Source organism: Leptinotarsa decemlineata, unplaced genomic scaffold, assembly GCF_025532065.1.
Source record: "Leptinotarsa decemlineata unplaced genomic scaffold, Ldec_3_MD MMD2_P_RNA_scaffold_10, whole genome shotgun sequence".
NCBI classification, from domain to species: Eukaryota; Metazoa; Arthropoda; class Insecta; order Coleoptera; family Chrysomelidae; genus Leptinotarsa; species Leptinotarsa decemlineata.
The window spans coordinates 348,825-366,893 of NW_027412524.1; the positions used below are offsets into that span (position 1 = coordinate 348,825).

The 18,069-nt window shown below is 34.3% G+C and overlaps 1 protein-coding gene across 2 annotated transcripts in view; it reads left to right on the forward strand.

Moving 5' to 3' along the window:
- Positions 1–16,152, forward strand: part of LOC111510307 (sodium channel protein Nach) — a 260,847-nt gene extending 244,695 nt beyond the window's left edge. For both annotated transcript variants that reach the window (XM_074186568.1, XM_074186573.1), the window contains one exon: positions 15,652–16,152. In XM_074186568.1, coding sequence (XP_074042669.1) covers positions 15,652–15,830 — 179 coding nt within the window. In that variant the 3' untranslated portion in view covers positions 15,831–16,152. The remainder of the gene's footprint in view (positions 1–15,651) is intronic.
- Positions 16,153–18,069: the final 1,917 nt, after the last annotated feature.

An 18,069-nucleotide genomic window follows, 5' to 3' on the forward strand; every position in this document is an offset into this window, starting at 1 on the left:
TCAACGGTTGCTGCTGCTGCCCTCACCTCTCTCTCGATGCATTGAAGGCTGTGACGTAACGCATCTCTATAGCCCTGTGCTATCGATGGTGACAATGCAGTGGACGAGGACTGCTGCTCTCTCCGAGAGCACAACGACCACTGCCTGTTTGTATCGATATCTGTTATCGCATCCAGTTGGGAGGTGGGCTTGACTGTGACCTCAGGCATCTCTAGTGGGTAGCAACTAGCAATGTGAACCTTTCACGGTTTCATGGTGGGGTGACTCTCGCGTTCAACATAAAAGAAATGCCTGGCACACTATGAAATCAGTAGACGAATATATCTGCAGCAGTAAGCAATTGGTAGAGTGTTATTCAGTTCGTAATAGAAGGAAGACGGTGAGTGTATTTTGCTGTTGAAAATTGTTTAATATTTTCAACATATTTCATCATGTCCGTTTCAAAGTAGACTTACATAAAATCAATAATTTGATTGTACAGGAGGTTGAAATACTAGAGCGAAAGGCTTTATCATCATTACCAATTGATGAAGTATATATAATTAGGAAAATGTCAACTTATTCTACAAGATTAGGGAAATCAATTTTATTAACTTTGGAAGATGTAAGCAATGATAAATTATTTAAAAACATGGCTACCAAAACGTATTTCGTTGCAATTCAGTGATGACGATATAACTTGTATCAACTCATCGGTGGTGAATATACGATGGTGTATTTAGGTCAGAGCCCGCAAAGTTTTGCAGGTATGAAAACGCGATCTCTAGTCAAATTCAATATGATTGAATAATAATAGTAGTGAAATTCTTTTTGTTTTAATAATATTCGTATATTGGATAATTGAGATGATAATAATATGGAAATATAAACATTACTAACTTAGTTGAATACACTCACTTTATAAGTACAAATAAAATGGGAATGTGAGTATTATATCATGGAAACAAGTTGGAGGTTGCTAATTGTTTTTTCTTTTATTTGATTACAGTTCCACCATTCTAAGATGTGGATGCAATATGCAAATCAAGATTGGGTCGATGTTGTAGATCTCAAATCATCGGTTCAACATTTGTCGTCTAGATTGAAGGTGTTGGGTGATGGAGTCGAACATGCAAGCGTTTATGATATGAGTGTATGCTATGATGAAAAACAAATTGAATTATGTCTTCGTGATGCTGAGAACTATCGGAGTGGTGCAGAAGTTTGTAACAAATATTTGGATAATGAATTGGAATTGTGGCAACTTTGTGACGTTATGATTGAACTGAACCTGAGAAGATTCCTGTATAGCCTCCAACCATACTTGCCAGAATGAATTATTCATAACTTTGAATTGAATGATGAAAATCGAGAGGAAATTGAAGATGGTCGCGAAAATGATGACTATGAGAAAGAAGTTATTTTAGATAGTCTATATGTTCCTGTAAATCATAAATGATGTCAAATAAAAAAACTTCGTATTATTTTCATGTTTTATTTATTGAATCCCATTATATACAATAGAAAATGATTACAAAACAATAAATATGATATATTTCACTAGTTCGGACTTCCATTGTCTATTATATAAAATGATTTGAAATCCCTGAAACATGTAAAAAAAAATAATTAAAAAAATAGTTGAAAATAACAATTATATTAAGCAACAATAAACCTGAAATGAAATGATAGTGAAATAACCTACAAGTAAAAATATAATAATTGAATAAATAAAAATTAAAGGAATGTGAATGTGGAATTAAAGGAATGTGATATGTTTCTGTATGACGGCATCGATCTCTTCTATTTCGTAAGCACCACATGGAATTTCAATTGTAAACTTTTGGAGTATCGATGACTTGTCATTACTGATTCTGAAACTCACTAAATTATTAGCTTCAGTTATATTATTGATTGTATTGCATTTATAGAATCTCAAGACACTTGTCCCGATAGCTTGTAGCTCGAACTTTCGTGACATGACTGATGAATATTTTGAAACACATTTCAATTTATTGTTGTACCCAGCAACAGCACATTTGAGATAATTCACACTCTTTGGAAGGTGTTGTATTGTAATAAGTATCATTTTTATAGATACCGATATTCACATCCTCTATATTACAAATACAACACATAGCTTTTCGACGTATAGGACCATCATTAACATCTGAATCTAAATTTTCATCGGGGTGGTGTTCATAACAAAATCTATGTTTCATTATATCGATGTCATCTTGTAGATGTTTGGGTAACTTTTCCCAAACATATGCAATCTCATGTGCAACACATGCAAGTATCACTTCCTTGGGCATATTTGCAAGCATCACTTTATCCGTTTTTTTCAAGGTACCATATTTTGAAAACATTCTAATGAAAACCCCATTCCCTTGATAGCCTCCCGATCCAGATTTGGTGTTGTATCATCCATTTTTTATTTGGAAAATTATTCGGAGAGAAACTGTAAGCACAAGTGACCTCAGAGAACTGTATTAAATTTCTGTTGACGATCATAGTTATATTTGATTTTTATATTCGAACATTTTCGAAAGAATCGAGTCAATTCCAATGGTGGGGGTAGATCTCCAAAACTATCGAAATATGTGACTTCTTTTCCGCATCTTTCATATGCCACCCAATGTGTTCCTGGTCCACTCATTCCATCTAAATTAACAATAGCTGTCTCGTTTTGTCTTGGACCTGAAGAGGGTAATCTGTCACGCATAAAAACACCACGAAAATGTGGAATATTCATTTTTTGTGTATGATAACTGAGATCGAGATCAGTGAGAGGCCTCTGAGGTAGGGGTTCAATTAGTTTTTTGTTTTGTTTGTGGCTTTGTATGGTTTTAAATATAGTCCTAAACCTTTACGGTATGGTTTTGAGGTATATTCCACTTCCGCGTTTGCCCAATGCTACAGCCTCCATGGTTTCATTGTGGCGATTGGCTTCCATTAAAGTCGCTCTGCTGGCTTTTGCCGAATTCACGGCCTTGGTAATACCAGCAGCGGCTCCCGCCAAACTCCCTAGTGCGGATAGTCCAGCAAAAATTGGTATCAATGGCAAAAGTCCACCAATCTTGGGAACAGGAATTATGCGTGGTGTGCGGATTTTCTTCTTTCCACCGGCAGCTTTGAGGTATTCACGTGCCGCCTGCAATGCCACAGTGATAGCTTTTTTACTATTATTCGTCACAAATTGATTCCCACCAGCTTTCTTCAATAAATTTCGCAGCAAATGCAACTTTTCTGATTTTATTTTTCATCGTTTGTTTCCTCTTACATTTTTTCTTATCGGTACTACAACCCATGCCCATATGTCTTATAGTTTTCATAATGTTGGTGACAAGTAATGCAGCTGCTCTTTCCCCAATACTCGCGTCCTTCGATTTAACCCTATCCCAAGCGCTGTATTCAAGTTCTTTATCGGCTAAATGTCTTGCTGCAAGATCGGATGGACGCTTAGAATATTGAATATCGTGTTTTTTGCATTCAATATCTAATTTATTGATTCCAGGATCGTTGCGAGCTAAACGTTGTTTCAATTTTGTACCCGGTCCACAATATTGATAACCTCCGGGTAGATGTAATTCGAAAGAAAGTTTGTTCATTAAATCATTAACAAAACCACAACCTCTTTTAATTTTACAATCACTTCCAATACGTCCGTATCGTTTGATGGTACACATTGAAATGAATAAGCTGATAACATTTATTTAGTCTCCAACCACGGCACGATGCGCATTGTAAAACAGAAAGAAAAGTTTGCTGTAGATGATCTAGATGAGAAATTTGGGTGTGGATTGAATGGACAAAGGGTATTCAGACATGGTCCACTACTTCCACCATCAGTTCGAGGACTCATTATAGGACCTTCAAATTGTGAAAAGACGAATGCAATGATATCACTATTAACACATCCACAAGGACTGAGATTTAGAAATGTGTATCTCTATTCGAAATCACTCAAGCAACCCAAATATCAGTACTTGCAAAATGTTTTGGAACCTATAAAAAAAAGATTAGGTATTTATACATTCAGCAATAATGCAGAAATAGTGGAACCCTCCGACGCTAACCCTAATTCTGTTTTCATTTTCGATGATGTGATATGTGGAAAACCGGATATCATTAGATCATATTTCTGTATGGGACGTCATAAGGATGTTGATTGTTTTTATCTAGCACAGACATATTCACGGGTACCCAAACAATTAGTGCGTGACAATACCAATTTCATTATAATGTTCAAACAAGATGAGACGAATTTTCACCACATTTATTCAGATCATGTTTCACCCGATGTAACATTCAAACAATTCCAATTGATGTGTGTTAAATGCTGGGAGGACCAATATGGATTTCTAGTCATTGATAAGGACAGAAAAATAGATGAAGGTAGATATCGCAAAAGATTCGATAGTTTTATATATCCATGATCTTATTATTCAAACTTATTTGATCACTGAATATTGTAGAGATCACTTCATTAGTAAATTGAGCTATAATTTAAAAAGAGCATTATAAATACGAAAAGTGATTCTGAAAATAAAAATAGAGAAATGCATTTGCAACGCCAACTAGTAGAGACAACAGAAGCTGTCAGGCAGAAATTCAACTCTATCAAGAATGATAATATTGAAAATCGTACAACACTTGTGAAATTGTATGAGCCCATAACGAAACCATGGAATGTTTTATCATCGAACGCTACTTCGAAATCATCAATGTTATCGTCAACCCATGGAAATGTTCAATCTACTTCAAATTATCCCATGAGTACTTCAGTAGGAAGAAAACAATCTTTTGGTAGTGTATCATCTGTGAATAGTGACACGAGCACACTTCAAGACGATATGAGAACAACTCTATTCGAAACACCATCATCGTCCCACATCGATTCCTCGGAAAATGACTCCTCACCTAATATAAATGAAAGTCGTGCAGATGTTTTGGCGAAACATTTGAATGATGTTAAATCTAGAAATACAGCATATGATGGAACATTTGGTGTACGTATGGATCCTATTACACAAAAGCTGAAAATGGGAAGTCTAGTGGTACATTTCAAAGATGGAAACATTTCATTTTGGGATGCTAATATAGTGAAAGAATATGAATGCGCAGGTACTGCAGACTTGTATGATATGATCTTTTTGAAGAATCCGCTAGATGTTGATAATGAAGAAACTCGTCAAGTATATTCCAAAATATTGAAAATAACGAATGCTCCATATAAACAATATCATCTGAAGAATGGTTTTAAAAACACGAATTCTAAAAATTTCGTGAAGTTATCAAACTTCTCACGACTCACGACAATGTCCAATAAGAAGTAGAATTGGTGGAGCACTCAAACGAAAGAAAATGGAGAAAACATATAATTCTAAATCGAAAGAGTTAGTTGCTCGTCTACGACTATTGGCAGCCTCAAAGTCAGCTGGGCATACTGGACATGACAATGAAATAATTTCAATAATTGAAGAATTACGTGAAGGAGGTATAATATATTGATATATCCTCAAGTAATGATCACTATCATATCATCATTCAATGCAGTAACATTATCAACTTTTCCCTTTAATCATTTTGAAATAGAATGACTAATGAAATAAGTGAGGTCAAACGACAAGTTGTTAATGAATTACATAGACCTGCAAGACGTAATTTTCATAGGAGAATAACCACCATCAAAGGTTTTGCAGATCTATGGCAAATAGATCTAGCTGAACTACAAACCTTATGCAAAAATTATTGAAGGATACCGATATATAATTGTAGTGATTGATTGTTACTCAAAATATTTGTGGGACTGTAGCAGTTAAAGATGAAACAGGTAGTACAATAACTAATGCAATGAAATATGTACTGAAGGAAGCCAAGTTTTCCCCCAAACATATACAAAGCGATCAAGGAAAAGAATTTTTTAATAGAAGATTCTCATCTCTCATGCGAGAATATAATATCAATCATTATTCACATTTAGCACAAAGAAGGCGGCTATAGCAGAAAGAGTGATTCGTACAATAAAGGCATGGCTTCACAAGGAATTTCCGATGAGAGGTCACCACAAATGGCTTGATATTCTTCCAATTATAACTAGTAGATATAACAATAAAGTTCATCGTACAATAGGTATAGCACCCATCAATGTTGATTCAACAACAAAATTGAAATTCAAAGGTATCAATGGAATTGGAGGAAAACAAAGTAAACCCAAATTCCAATTGAATGATATTGTACGTATAAGCAAGTACAAAAATTTTTGAAAAATCTTACACTGCGAACTTTACCACGGAGCTCTTCAAGATTGTTAAAATTAATAAAACCACCCCAACGACTTATGATCTTGAAGATATGAATGAACAACCGATTAGAGGATGTTTTTACGAAGAAGAGTTATTACGAACCGAGAATCCTGACGCATATCTGATTGAGAAAATGTTGAAGAGAAGAAAAAATAAAGTATTTGTAAAGTGGTTAGGCCTTCCTAGTGAACAAAATTCTTGGATTGATGAATCAAATATGGTTTAAATGTATCTACTATTGGATTTACGAATACAGTAATGTTAAAGTTCATTTTTGTTTTCATTTCAATTATAAGTATGTGGATTGAAAAATATTGCAGCGGTAAACGTTGCCCCAGCCATTCGCAACGTTCTGTGTATACCAAACCAAATTAATTGTATACTCCATTCCCGCTTATATTTTTCAACTCACGATATTGAAAACACATAATCATTCCCAAAACTAATCGCCGTCACTTTGAAATGCAGTCTCCAACTCTTTTCGCCAATTATCTCTCACTGATAATGCCGTCTCATAAAGTTGAGTCGACTCCTCAAGCTCAGCCTGAGCTTGCATTCTCGAACGTTGATTGAATTGATTATCTTTAACAATTTTTGAACGGAGTTCATCTGCATCCGTACACATTTTAGCCAATTCAACCTTCGCTAATGCAATCTTAGCATCTAATGCTTGAAGAGTTCCTTATTAGCATTTATAGCCCGCTCAATCTTTTCAAGTTCAACAATAGCCATCTGCGCCTTTACAAGGAGGCATTTTTCTTTCTTTTTCATTTCTCCAAACCGATGTAGAGGACTGAAAGAAGATAGCGATTCAGCTTTTAAATCACCCTTCATTTCTTTAAGTGAATCTTTTGGCTTCCTTTTCGATCTGTCACTTTTCGTTGTGGGTTTTTTCTCTCGCACAACACTTTTCGATTGTTTTTTTTCTCTGAAGTCAGTGACAATCGATGAAGATGCATTAGTAACCTTCCTCTTGATTGTTCCAGATTTCTTATCAACACCAAGAGGAAGGGTAGATGAAGGGTGTTTGAGTGGTGATGATTGCGAAACGATTGGATTTTCAATAACAATTTGCTCATTTGGTTCCGGCACATTTGCAAAGTTAAAAAAGTCGTTAATATCAAAATCATTTATCGAATCTTGACTCAATAAATGTAATACTGGAATATTTTCAAAATCAGTGTCGATATCAACAAGTGGTGAACCATCTTCAGCAATCAACAACGGCATAGAGCTCATGGTAATGGTTATTTAGGTCTGAGGAATGATATGTGATAGCAATAGAATGTGAATAGGAAAGATGATGGTGTTACTGATACTTCACCTTTTATAGAAGAAAATAAACTAACGCATGTGCTTTTCTATCAACTAGCCCACTCTTTCATTGACTAGCATGCGCTTTTGCAAGCCCTCTCCCATCAACTAGCCCACACTTTCATTGACTAGCACATGCGCTCTTTCACTAAACTGTTCACGCATGTGACGATCTTTGTCATTCAAGAGGAAAACTTTGTTGCATGCATTTCAAAATGTGAGAAAATAACACAAATAGATTCAAAATAATATATTTATCAATAACAGAAGACAATGACATTAATAAAACCAAAAAAAACTAAAAGTGTTGATGTGTCTCTGTCGTAGAATGTTCTTTGATTCTTGTCCCCAATATTTGTTGATCATGTGTCAGACAGCAACATTGAGAGAAATGAATTCTCCTATTGGGGTAGAGTTGACTAACCTTCTCAAACAGATCCAAGTACTTCTACATGAAGTGCATACATGATTCCAACAATTCGTTGTGTATGTATCACAACGCAAACAACGTAGCAGCGGAGCTGGAATAGCAGCACATGTAGCACAAATATTTCTACAAATACTCATATTATTGGATATTATAGGTTCGGAACACTTCAGGCACTGTAACTGTTGCTGACAATATTCTATTTTTGGCCGCTTCGGTGGATGAGATGGAGGCGACAGCTGAATCCGCGACATACAATCATTGCATATACCAGTGCAAGGATTAATTGTTTCCTTAGGTCTACTTATTTGACAAAAGTAGCACACAATAGCCCCCACTATCATCATTGGGTAGACACACACTTTTGGTTTTTCATCCCACTCTTTTGGAAACGGCATTTTCACTAATTCGTTTAGAAATAATGAGAGATGACTTATAGAAACTCTGACTGCTCTCTCTTACAACGACATTCTCTATTTGTACAAATCATCATCATGTGAAAGCTTAGCGTCGGAGGGTTCCACTATTTCTGCATTATTGCTGAATGTATAAAAACCTAATCCTTTTATAGGTTCCAAAACATTTCGCAAGTACTGATATTTAGGTTGATTGAGTGATTTCGAATAGATATACACATTTCTGAATCTCAGTCTTTGTGGATGTGTTAATAGTGATATCATTGCATTCGTCTTTCCACAATTTGAAGGTCCTATAATGAGTCCTCGAACTGTTGATGGGAGTAGTGGACCATGTCTGAATACCCTTTGTCCATTCAATCCACAATCAAATTTCTCATCTAGATTATCTACAGCAAACTTTTCTTTCTGTTTTACAATGCGCATCGTGCCGTGGTTGGAGACTAAATAAATGTTATCAGCTTATTCATTTCAATGTGTACCATCAAACGATACGGACGTATTGGAAGTGATCGTAAAATTAAAAGAGGTTGTGGTTTTGTTAATGATTTAATAAACAAACTTCCTTTCGAATTACATCTACCCGGAGGTTATCAATACTGTGGACCGGTCCAAAATTGAAATAACGTTAAGCTCGCAACGATCCTGGAATCAATAAATTAGATATTGAATGCAAAAAACACGATATTCAATATTCTGAGCATCCATCCGATCTTGCAGCAAGAGATTTAGCCGACAAAGAACTTGAATACAGCGCTTGGGATAGGGTTAACTCGAAGGATGCGAGTATTGTGGAAAGAGCAGCTGCATTACTTGTCACCAACGTTATGAAAAATAAAAGACATATGGGCATGGGTTGTAGTACTAATGAGAAAAAATGTAAGAGGAAACAAACGAAGAAAAATAAAATAAGAAAATTTGCATTTGGTGCTGAGATAGTCCATAAAGTGCGAAATGTATTGAAGAAAGCTGGTGGGAATCAATTCGTGACGAATAATAGCAAAAAAGCTATCACTGTGGCATTGCAGGCGGCACGTAAATACCTCAAAGCTGCCGGTGGGAAGAAGAAAATCCGCACACCACGCATTATTCCTGTTCCCAAGATTGGTGGACTTTTGCCATCGATACCAATTTTTGCTGCACTATCCGCACTAGGGAGTTTGGCGGGAGCCGCTGCTGGTATTACCAAGGCCGTGAATTCGGCAAAAGCCAGCAGAGCGGCTTTAATGCAAGCCAATCGCCACAATGAAACCATGGAGGCTGTAGCATTGGGTAAACGCGGAAGTGGAATATACCTCAAATCATACTGTAAAGGTTTAGGGCTATATTTGAAACCATACAAAGCCACAAACAAAACAAAAAACTAATTGAACCCCTACTTCAGAGGCCTCTTACTGATCTCGATCTCAGTTATTATGCACAAAAAATGAAAATTCCACATTTTCGTGGTGTTTTTATGTGTGACAGTTTACCCTCTTCAGGTCCAAGACAAAACGAGACAGCTATTGTTAATTTGGATGGAATGAGTGGACCAGGAACACATTGGGTGGCATATAAAAAATGCGGGAAAGAAGTCACATATTTCGATAGTTTTTGGAGATCTACTCCCACCATTGGAATTGACTCGATTTTTTCGAAAATGTTCGAATGTAAAAATCAAATATAACTATGATCGTCAACAGAAATTTAATATAGTTCTCTGTAGTCACTTGTGCTTACAGTTTCTCTCTGAATAATTTTCCAAATAAAAAATGGATACAACACCAAAACTGGATCGGGAGGCTATCAAGGGAATGGGGTTTTCACTTAGAATGTTTTCAAAATATGGTACTTTGAAAAAAATGGATAAAGTGATCCTTGCAAATATGCCCAAGGAAGTGATACTTCCATGTGTTGCATATATTTGGGAAAAGTTACCCAAACATCTACAAGATGACATCGATATAATGAAACAAAGATATAGTTATGAACACCACCCCGATGAAAATTCAGATTCAGATGTTGATGATGGTCCTATACCTCGAAAATATATGTGTTGTATTTGTAATATAGAGGATGTGAATATCGGCATCAATAAAAATGATACTTATTACAATACAACACCTTCCAAAAAGTGTAAATTGTCTCAAATGTGCTGTTGCTGTATACAACAATAAATTGAAATGTGTTTCAAAATATTCATCAGTCATGTCACGAAAGTTCGAGCTACAAGCTGTCGGGACAAGTGTCTTGTGTGCGGATTTTTTTCCACCAATTGAATTGGATAGGAACAGCCGTTATGGATTAGGACTTTTGGGATTCTATGGATGCAATACAATCAATAATATAACTGAAGCTAATAATTTAGTGAGTTTCAGAATCAGTAATGACAACTCATCGATACTCCAAAAGTTTACAATTGAAATTCCATGTGTGCTTACGAAATAGAAGAGATCAATGCCGTCATACAGAAACACATCATGTTCAGATTGTTTCATGATAAAAAACCAATTGATATCGTTGCAGATGATATTTTCTATCTACACGCCAATAATAATACAAAATGTGAAATGCGATCCAAATATGGAATTGATCTGACACATCCAAATTCTATAGCAGAAATGATGTGGTTCGCTCATGGAATATTCCCACCAAATCAGATACATGAATCCTCATTACCAATAAATATCACAACTGTGAGACTTATCCGCTTAGATTGCAATATAATATCTGGTTCATATGTAAATGGTGAAGATACCCACATTCTTTTCTCATTCGATATTGATGTCGAACCTGGATACAATCTTACTAAAGAACCACACAGTATTATATATATGCCTGTCAGTCCAGAAGGTCGTCAATTGATTCACAACATTACAGTGCGTATTTTGGATGAGAAAAATAACCTTATCGATTTTGGAAGTGAAGAAGATATTTTCATTATTTAGGAATTGAAGAAAATCGAATAACTATTGTTATGGGTTTCATTTACAGTAGACAAAATCGTATTAAACAATCCCAAACCAAAATGAGCTGCACTATCAAAAAGAAAAGTGTGCATAAAGAGAAGCTCATTCCACAAGTGTATGCTAAACAGTTAGCACATAACGCTCTGTCTGTGAGTGATCTTAAATTTTTGAAATCGATTGGATTGAAAGTGAGAAAATAACAATGGTGCTCGAAACAAAGAGTGAAAAGTTGAATATATTCGATGAACCAGTGCTCGATCATTCTCTCATAAGTTTACATGAGCACACATATAAGCCCTACGGATCACCGCTATTCAGGAATTTGGATGAAATTAGAATTGCAATCAATAATCAAGATATTATACTAGATATTGCCAAGAGCTTCATTTACATAGAAGGTAAATTCACCCCCAAAGATGTAGCGAAAACATGCTATCTCTCGAATAATGCAATTGCATTTCTCTTTGATGAAATTCGTTACGAAATGGGTGGTGAACAAGTAGCTGTTGTTAGAAAACCTGGCATAACATCTACAATGAAAACCATGATATCATTTGGACAATCACATGCTAACACATTATTGACATCTGGCTGGGGACTTTCACAATTGAAGCAAGATATTTCGGATACAAACAGTCATGTTTTTAGTGGAAAACTACCACTGAAATATTTGATGGGATTTGCTGAAGATTACTACCAAAGTATCTTGAATGCTAAACAGGAATTGATTTTGATTATCGCCCGATCATTCAAAAACTCATATATAGGTGAGATTGATGCTGATTTGGAAATGAATAAAATCGAATGGAAAATAAGACACATTGTACCAGATGATGAACACAAGCTCAAACTTTTGAGTAGAATAAACAAAAGCGGTCTTAATGCCAAAATCAAGTTGGCTTATCGTATGTGGGACCTCTATGAACTATCATCATTACGTGGGACTCTTCAGACATATGGGCCATCAAAACAACTAACGCTCTGGAAACTCCTTGTTTTGTCATCATCGCATTCCAAAGTACTACAACATCAGAGGATAGAACACAGGATATTACAAAATTCACAACCGCTGATATCAATAGTATTCGAGTATACTTGAATTCTGAAGTTTATCCATATGAGCGTTGGAATTTGAATTTCGATAAAAAACTTGATGCTCCTGCTTATTATGCTTTTGAGAGTTTCCAGCGGAGTTATCATGATAAAGATATGAGTGAACCTCTGATGGACATTGGACAATTTAGAGAGAAATCCACTATTCGTCATCGATTGCTCCCATCAACCGAATGCAACAAAATCATCGATTATTGATATAAAGATTGAGTTTGAGACAAGGAAGACCAAGTTTCCAGACAACACTAAAGTATATGCATTAATTTTGCATGATATAGATTCAACATACAATGCTTTGGATGGTTCAGTTCACAGCAGATATTGACACTCTTTAAATTATTAATAATATTTCATTTTCCACTCCATCATGTACTGTTTTACAATTTTTTTTCTTTCATTTGTAACTGACTTATATCATGTATTGTAATTTTTCCTAATTCATATATATCATATTTATTGTTTTGTAATCATTTTCTATTATATATAATGGGATTTAAATAAATAAAACATAAAAAATAATACAAAGTTTTTTTATTTGACATTATTTATGATTTACAGGAACATACAAACTATCTAAAATAACTTCTTCCTCATAGTCATCATTTTCGCGACCATCTTCAATATCCTATCGATTTTCATCATTCAATTCAAAGTGATGAATAATCCATTCTGGCAAGTATGGTTGGAGGCTATACAGGAATCTTCTCAGGTTCAGTTCAATCATAACCTCACAAAGTTGCCACAATTCCAATTAATTATCCAAAATTTGTTACAAACTTCAGCGCCACTCCGATAGTTTTCAGCATCACGAAGACATGATTCGATTTGTTTTTCATCATAGCATACACTCATATCATAATTGCTTGCATGTTCAGCTCCATCACCCAACACCTTCAATTTAGACGACAAATGTTGAACCGATGATTTGAGATCTACAACATCGACCCAATCTTGACTTGCATACTGCAAAGACGTACAATACAGGAAATAGCAGCCACTAATGGTTTCTCGAGTGATATTGCAGATGACATAATGAGAAAGAAGAAGTTTAGGTTGAGAATTAATGAAATCTCGACTTTCAGAAAGGACAAAAACCAAGATAAATACATCTCAGTTCCATACCACCAATATACAAAGAACTTTGGAAAGATTTTCATGAAACTAGGTATGAAGGTGGCTTTCAAAACAAGTCATACACTACAGAGCCTTTTGGGAAGTCCAAAAGACAAAGTCGAGAATTCGGAGAAGTCTGGAATTTACGAAATTGAATGTAAGGACTGCGATGCAAAATATTATGGGCACACAAACAGATCTATTGAAGTAAGATATAAGGAACACATAGCACAATCAAAATATGGAAGACCTGAAAAATCAGCAGTCGCCCATCATATTTTGCAACAAAACCATTCCATAGACTTCAGTTCATTAAGATTAGTTAGACAAATTAACAACAACAACAACAACAGGCAACTAGATGCCTATGAGAGTGTGGAAATAAGTAAACACAATAATATTATGAATAACGATGACGGATCTATACAAATAGCATACTATATAGCTTGTTAAAATAATATTGTTGGGTTAACTGATTACTACATAAGGACACATTGCAAAAATAGAGTTAGATAGGCAATATTGTGAAATTAATTTTTATATAGCTGAAAATTGTTTTATATACAGCTATAACATTTAAACATATAGTCCAAGAGCTGATGACGAATTTTGGGAAGGTTTTTTAGGCAAGCTGAAATTGCGAAAAATTATAATTTTGTCAATTGGTGAATCCGGTCCTGAAAGTCGTTGAGCGAATTAGCGGTCATTTCGCTACTGCGCAGCATGTAACATTTGCAAAAAAGAAATTCAAAAAAATATATTTTTGGCAACTTGAATTTTTTTTAATCTTTTAATTTATAATTTTTAGAACTGAAAAAAAATCCCTGACGTTTTTGTCGGTTATTAAGTATTAACTGATGTCTCCAAAATTAATTTTTTCAAATTACCAAAAAATATTCTTTAGGCAATCAGAAATTTAAATCACGTATTTATTAAGTAATTTCAGTAATACCTGCAAATTGCCTGACGATTTTGCGGGTTATAAATAATTATTTGACGTTAATGAAGTTTGTAAATAAGCGCAACAAAAAGTCTCACGCGCAGCCATAAGTGCGACAAGGATAGCTAATCGAGGCATGCTGGCAGCTGTCGGGGCCCGAGCTCCTCGCGCTGTGAGTGGTTATTGAGAAACCACGTGTTTACAGCACTGTGTTCAAAACAGAAATATTTCATTTTTTATATTTTTTTTTTGCTAAAGTTTTATAATTTATTAAAAATCATCAAATTATTAATTTCGTTTGCAGCATACATTATTTAATTGAAAATTCAATTATTTTAGTCTCGAAAAAAAAAAGAAAAATGCATTTCTAATTTTTTTTTTGTTTTGAAATATGAAATTCCTTATATTAATTTTCTTGTCTTGATTTATTTGTTGAAAAAATTATAAAAATTATCAGATATCATTCAATTTCAGTATTATTATTATTACTCAGTTCTGAAAAATAAATAAAAAATTTGTTTATAATACCTGTTGAAGATGGTTGAGATGATCTACTAACATTTTTTTCAACGTGGTGCTTCATCGAAGCTGAAAAAAGCCGATAACATTGCGAATGATAACCGCCTGTTTGAGTCACATTTTCCGGCAATTCCACATCACAATACCGATAATTTTTTTCTTGGCGAATTTTTAAAAAAACTTTACATTTTCCAATATTTCTTCATTAAAAAAAATGATCTTATCAGTACGCTAGTACTGCGTAAACTCTAGCTTTCAGAGGGGCTGCACAGTCATTAATGATACTGTTGATTGCAATCAAGAAGAGAATAATACTCAGCGAGGTTCCTTGGGGGACTTCATTATCTTGGGTTCTTTTGGAGGAGAGTGTGCCATTAAATATTGTAATTGTATCAAACTTCTGAATAGGTACTCATTTTTAAATTATATAATATATTACTATATAATATATAATATATACTTATAATTTCAACGTCTTTAAGCATATTGCATTCGGCTCATCTTGTCAGAAAACAAATTATGTAGTGATCGGTGTTCTATCATTAATACTGCTGACTGTTTATTTTTGTTTTAGCTTCCTTTGGCGGTGTCTACAGTCTCTTTATGGGATGCAGTTTGATCACAATTTTCGAAATATTATACTATTGCATTTTCCGGTTTGTGGTGAACATAAAACTGATCGGCAAAGTTGAGTCAGATTTTGATAAAACCACCTCAAACAAATCACAGAATACACAAATAATACACTTTTAGAGCAGAGATTCATATAACAATGATATATTTTATGAAGAGGTGTTATCTGGTAAACAGTTGAATATGTACCATTTTCTCCTTGGATTGAAACCTGAACTAATCACAGCGCATACTTGCTTCGAACAGAACATACCAAGGACAAAGAAGATTCGAAAAGAAAAAGTGAAACCATTGAGAATATCAATATTTTTGAGTTTCGGCTATTCTTTTATTCACAAAAGTTAGAAACTTCGTGATTGACTTCAATGATATTTTATTATATCATATCTGTTCATCAATGAAGAAATTTCTCACATGAAGAAAATACAGTTTTTCAAATTCATGTTTTTGTTTTTTTTTCTATCTTGAGGGATATTATTGAGCTAGGATTACACATCAGATGATATTCTGGAAGGAATAAGATTTCGAAATTTGAATTTTCAAAACATTTTAGAAACAAATGAACATAATTTCATCGAAAAGGGAGAACTGAAAAATTCCTATGGAAAATACTCACAGGAGTTCTTTAAAGCTTTTTTGATTTATCGTTATCATTTCTGTAGTAGCTGTGAACCTGGCCAATACAAGTGTGTCCAAGAAATTAAATTTGATCATTATTTCAAATTTTATACCAGTTATACACATTCTTGTTTCTTGGGAATAATAAAGATTATTATTATTGAATAATAGAAAAAATCTCAAAATTGGCTAACGACTATCCGATGTGAATATAATAATATTACATTGCTCCTAATGAGAAATATAATTTTAAATTCGATTTATTAAACGAACGGTTACACAATTCTAAATGAAAAAGGAAAAATCGGAAAAACCTCCTATGTTTTTCATCACTTGTATTTGTAACTAACGTTTCTTCAGTTTGGTCCTATAAGGACAGTTTCAAATTGATACAATAAACTGAAAATAGGTGATAATATTAGCCCTCATATATCTAAACACCACTGTAGAAAATGTAACAAAGAGTAAATACGGCCCGGTTCATAATATTTCTGAAGTTACTTGAGATAGCACTTTTTCAAATCACTTCTTTGATTGACGACTTGTTTATTTTGTGAAAATTCATGTTCACTGAGGATACACTACAAAAACACACTTTTGTCTATTTTCCACAATATTTCTTTATTGTTGACTAGTTTCGGCTATTACACCATTTTCAAAACTGACTGATTACACTCTGATTTAAATGTAATCAGTTAGTTTTGAAAATGGTGTAATAGCCGAACCTAGTCAACAATAAAGAAATTTCGTGGAAAATAGACAAAAGTGTGTTTTGTAGTGTATCCTCAGTGACTTTTCCAAATATTCTGAGAATAGTAAAACTTACGACAAGAAACATAAATGCTTGATATAAATTAATTACTTAGAAACGAAACCTTTTTTTTGTCAAGAAAAGAAATGTCTTCTCTCTTTTGGCGACATCATCAATTACTACACCACTTGTAATCGATAGTTCTTCGAAATTCTAAATAGACTTCTAACGGAAATAGGCCATGTGTTTGCAATCTGGACGGAAAAAATCCAGGTGTTAGATATCGAGTGGGTGTTCTGAATAATATTGGGAAAGACATTAGGTTATTGAACGAATATTTTTCAATACGGAACATATATTGTAATTAGAAATAGAAAGGCAATATGAGAACCATCTCTTTCTCTGGATGAACATCGCAAGATTTTTGATAGTGTTTCTTCCAAATTTCATAAGGCATAGTCAACAAGTACCCACGTAGATATGAAAATTGTACGGACAACTATCACCGTTCTCATAAAGGAAGGTCCATAGGTTTATAAATGATGTCTGTAAAGTATTGCACGCATCTCCATCATATTTCATTTCTAGTGTGAATAACTGAATTAGTACAGATTGAAACATTATTTCATATTTTGGGTACAAGTATTGCCACCTTTTGATGCAACCCTTAAGTAAACCCTAGACAGAAATGGTAACTTCAATTCTGATTTTGTGGGCGTCACCAACCCTCAAAACGAATAGATAGTAGGATCGATCTTTCTGATTGGTCCGAAATCGATAGTGGCACCCGATAACCAATAAGAAATCCAAAGTAAGAAAATATAATTTCTTAGGAGAGAGAAATAGTTGTAATGGAAAAAAATAGTCAAATACAAAGTTGGTTACATTTTGATTCTCAACAAGTAAACTTTCGTTCTTTTGTATCGAGTGTTCGGAAAAAGATTATTTCTCTCAGTTTTTCTTTTAACTCTATCTTGTTGGTTTCCTTGT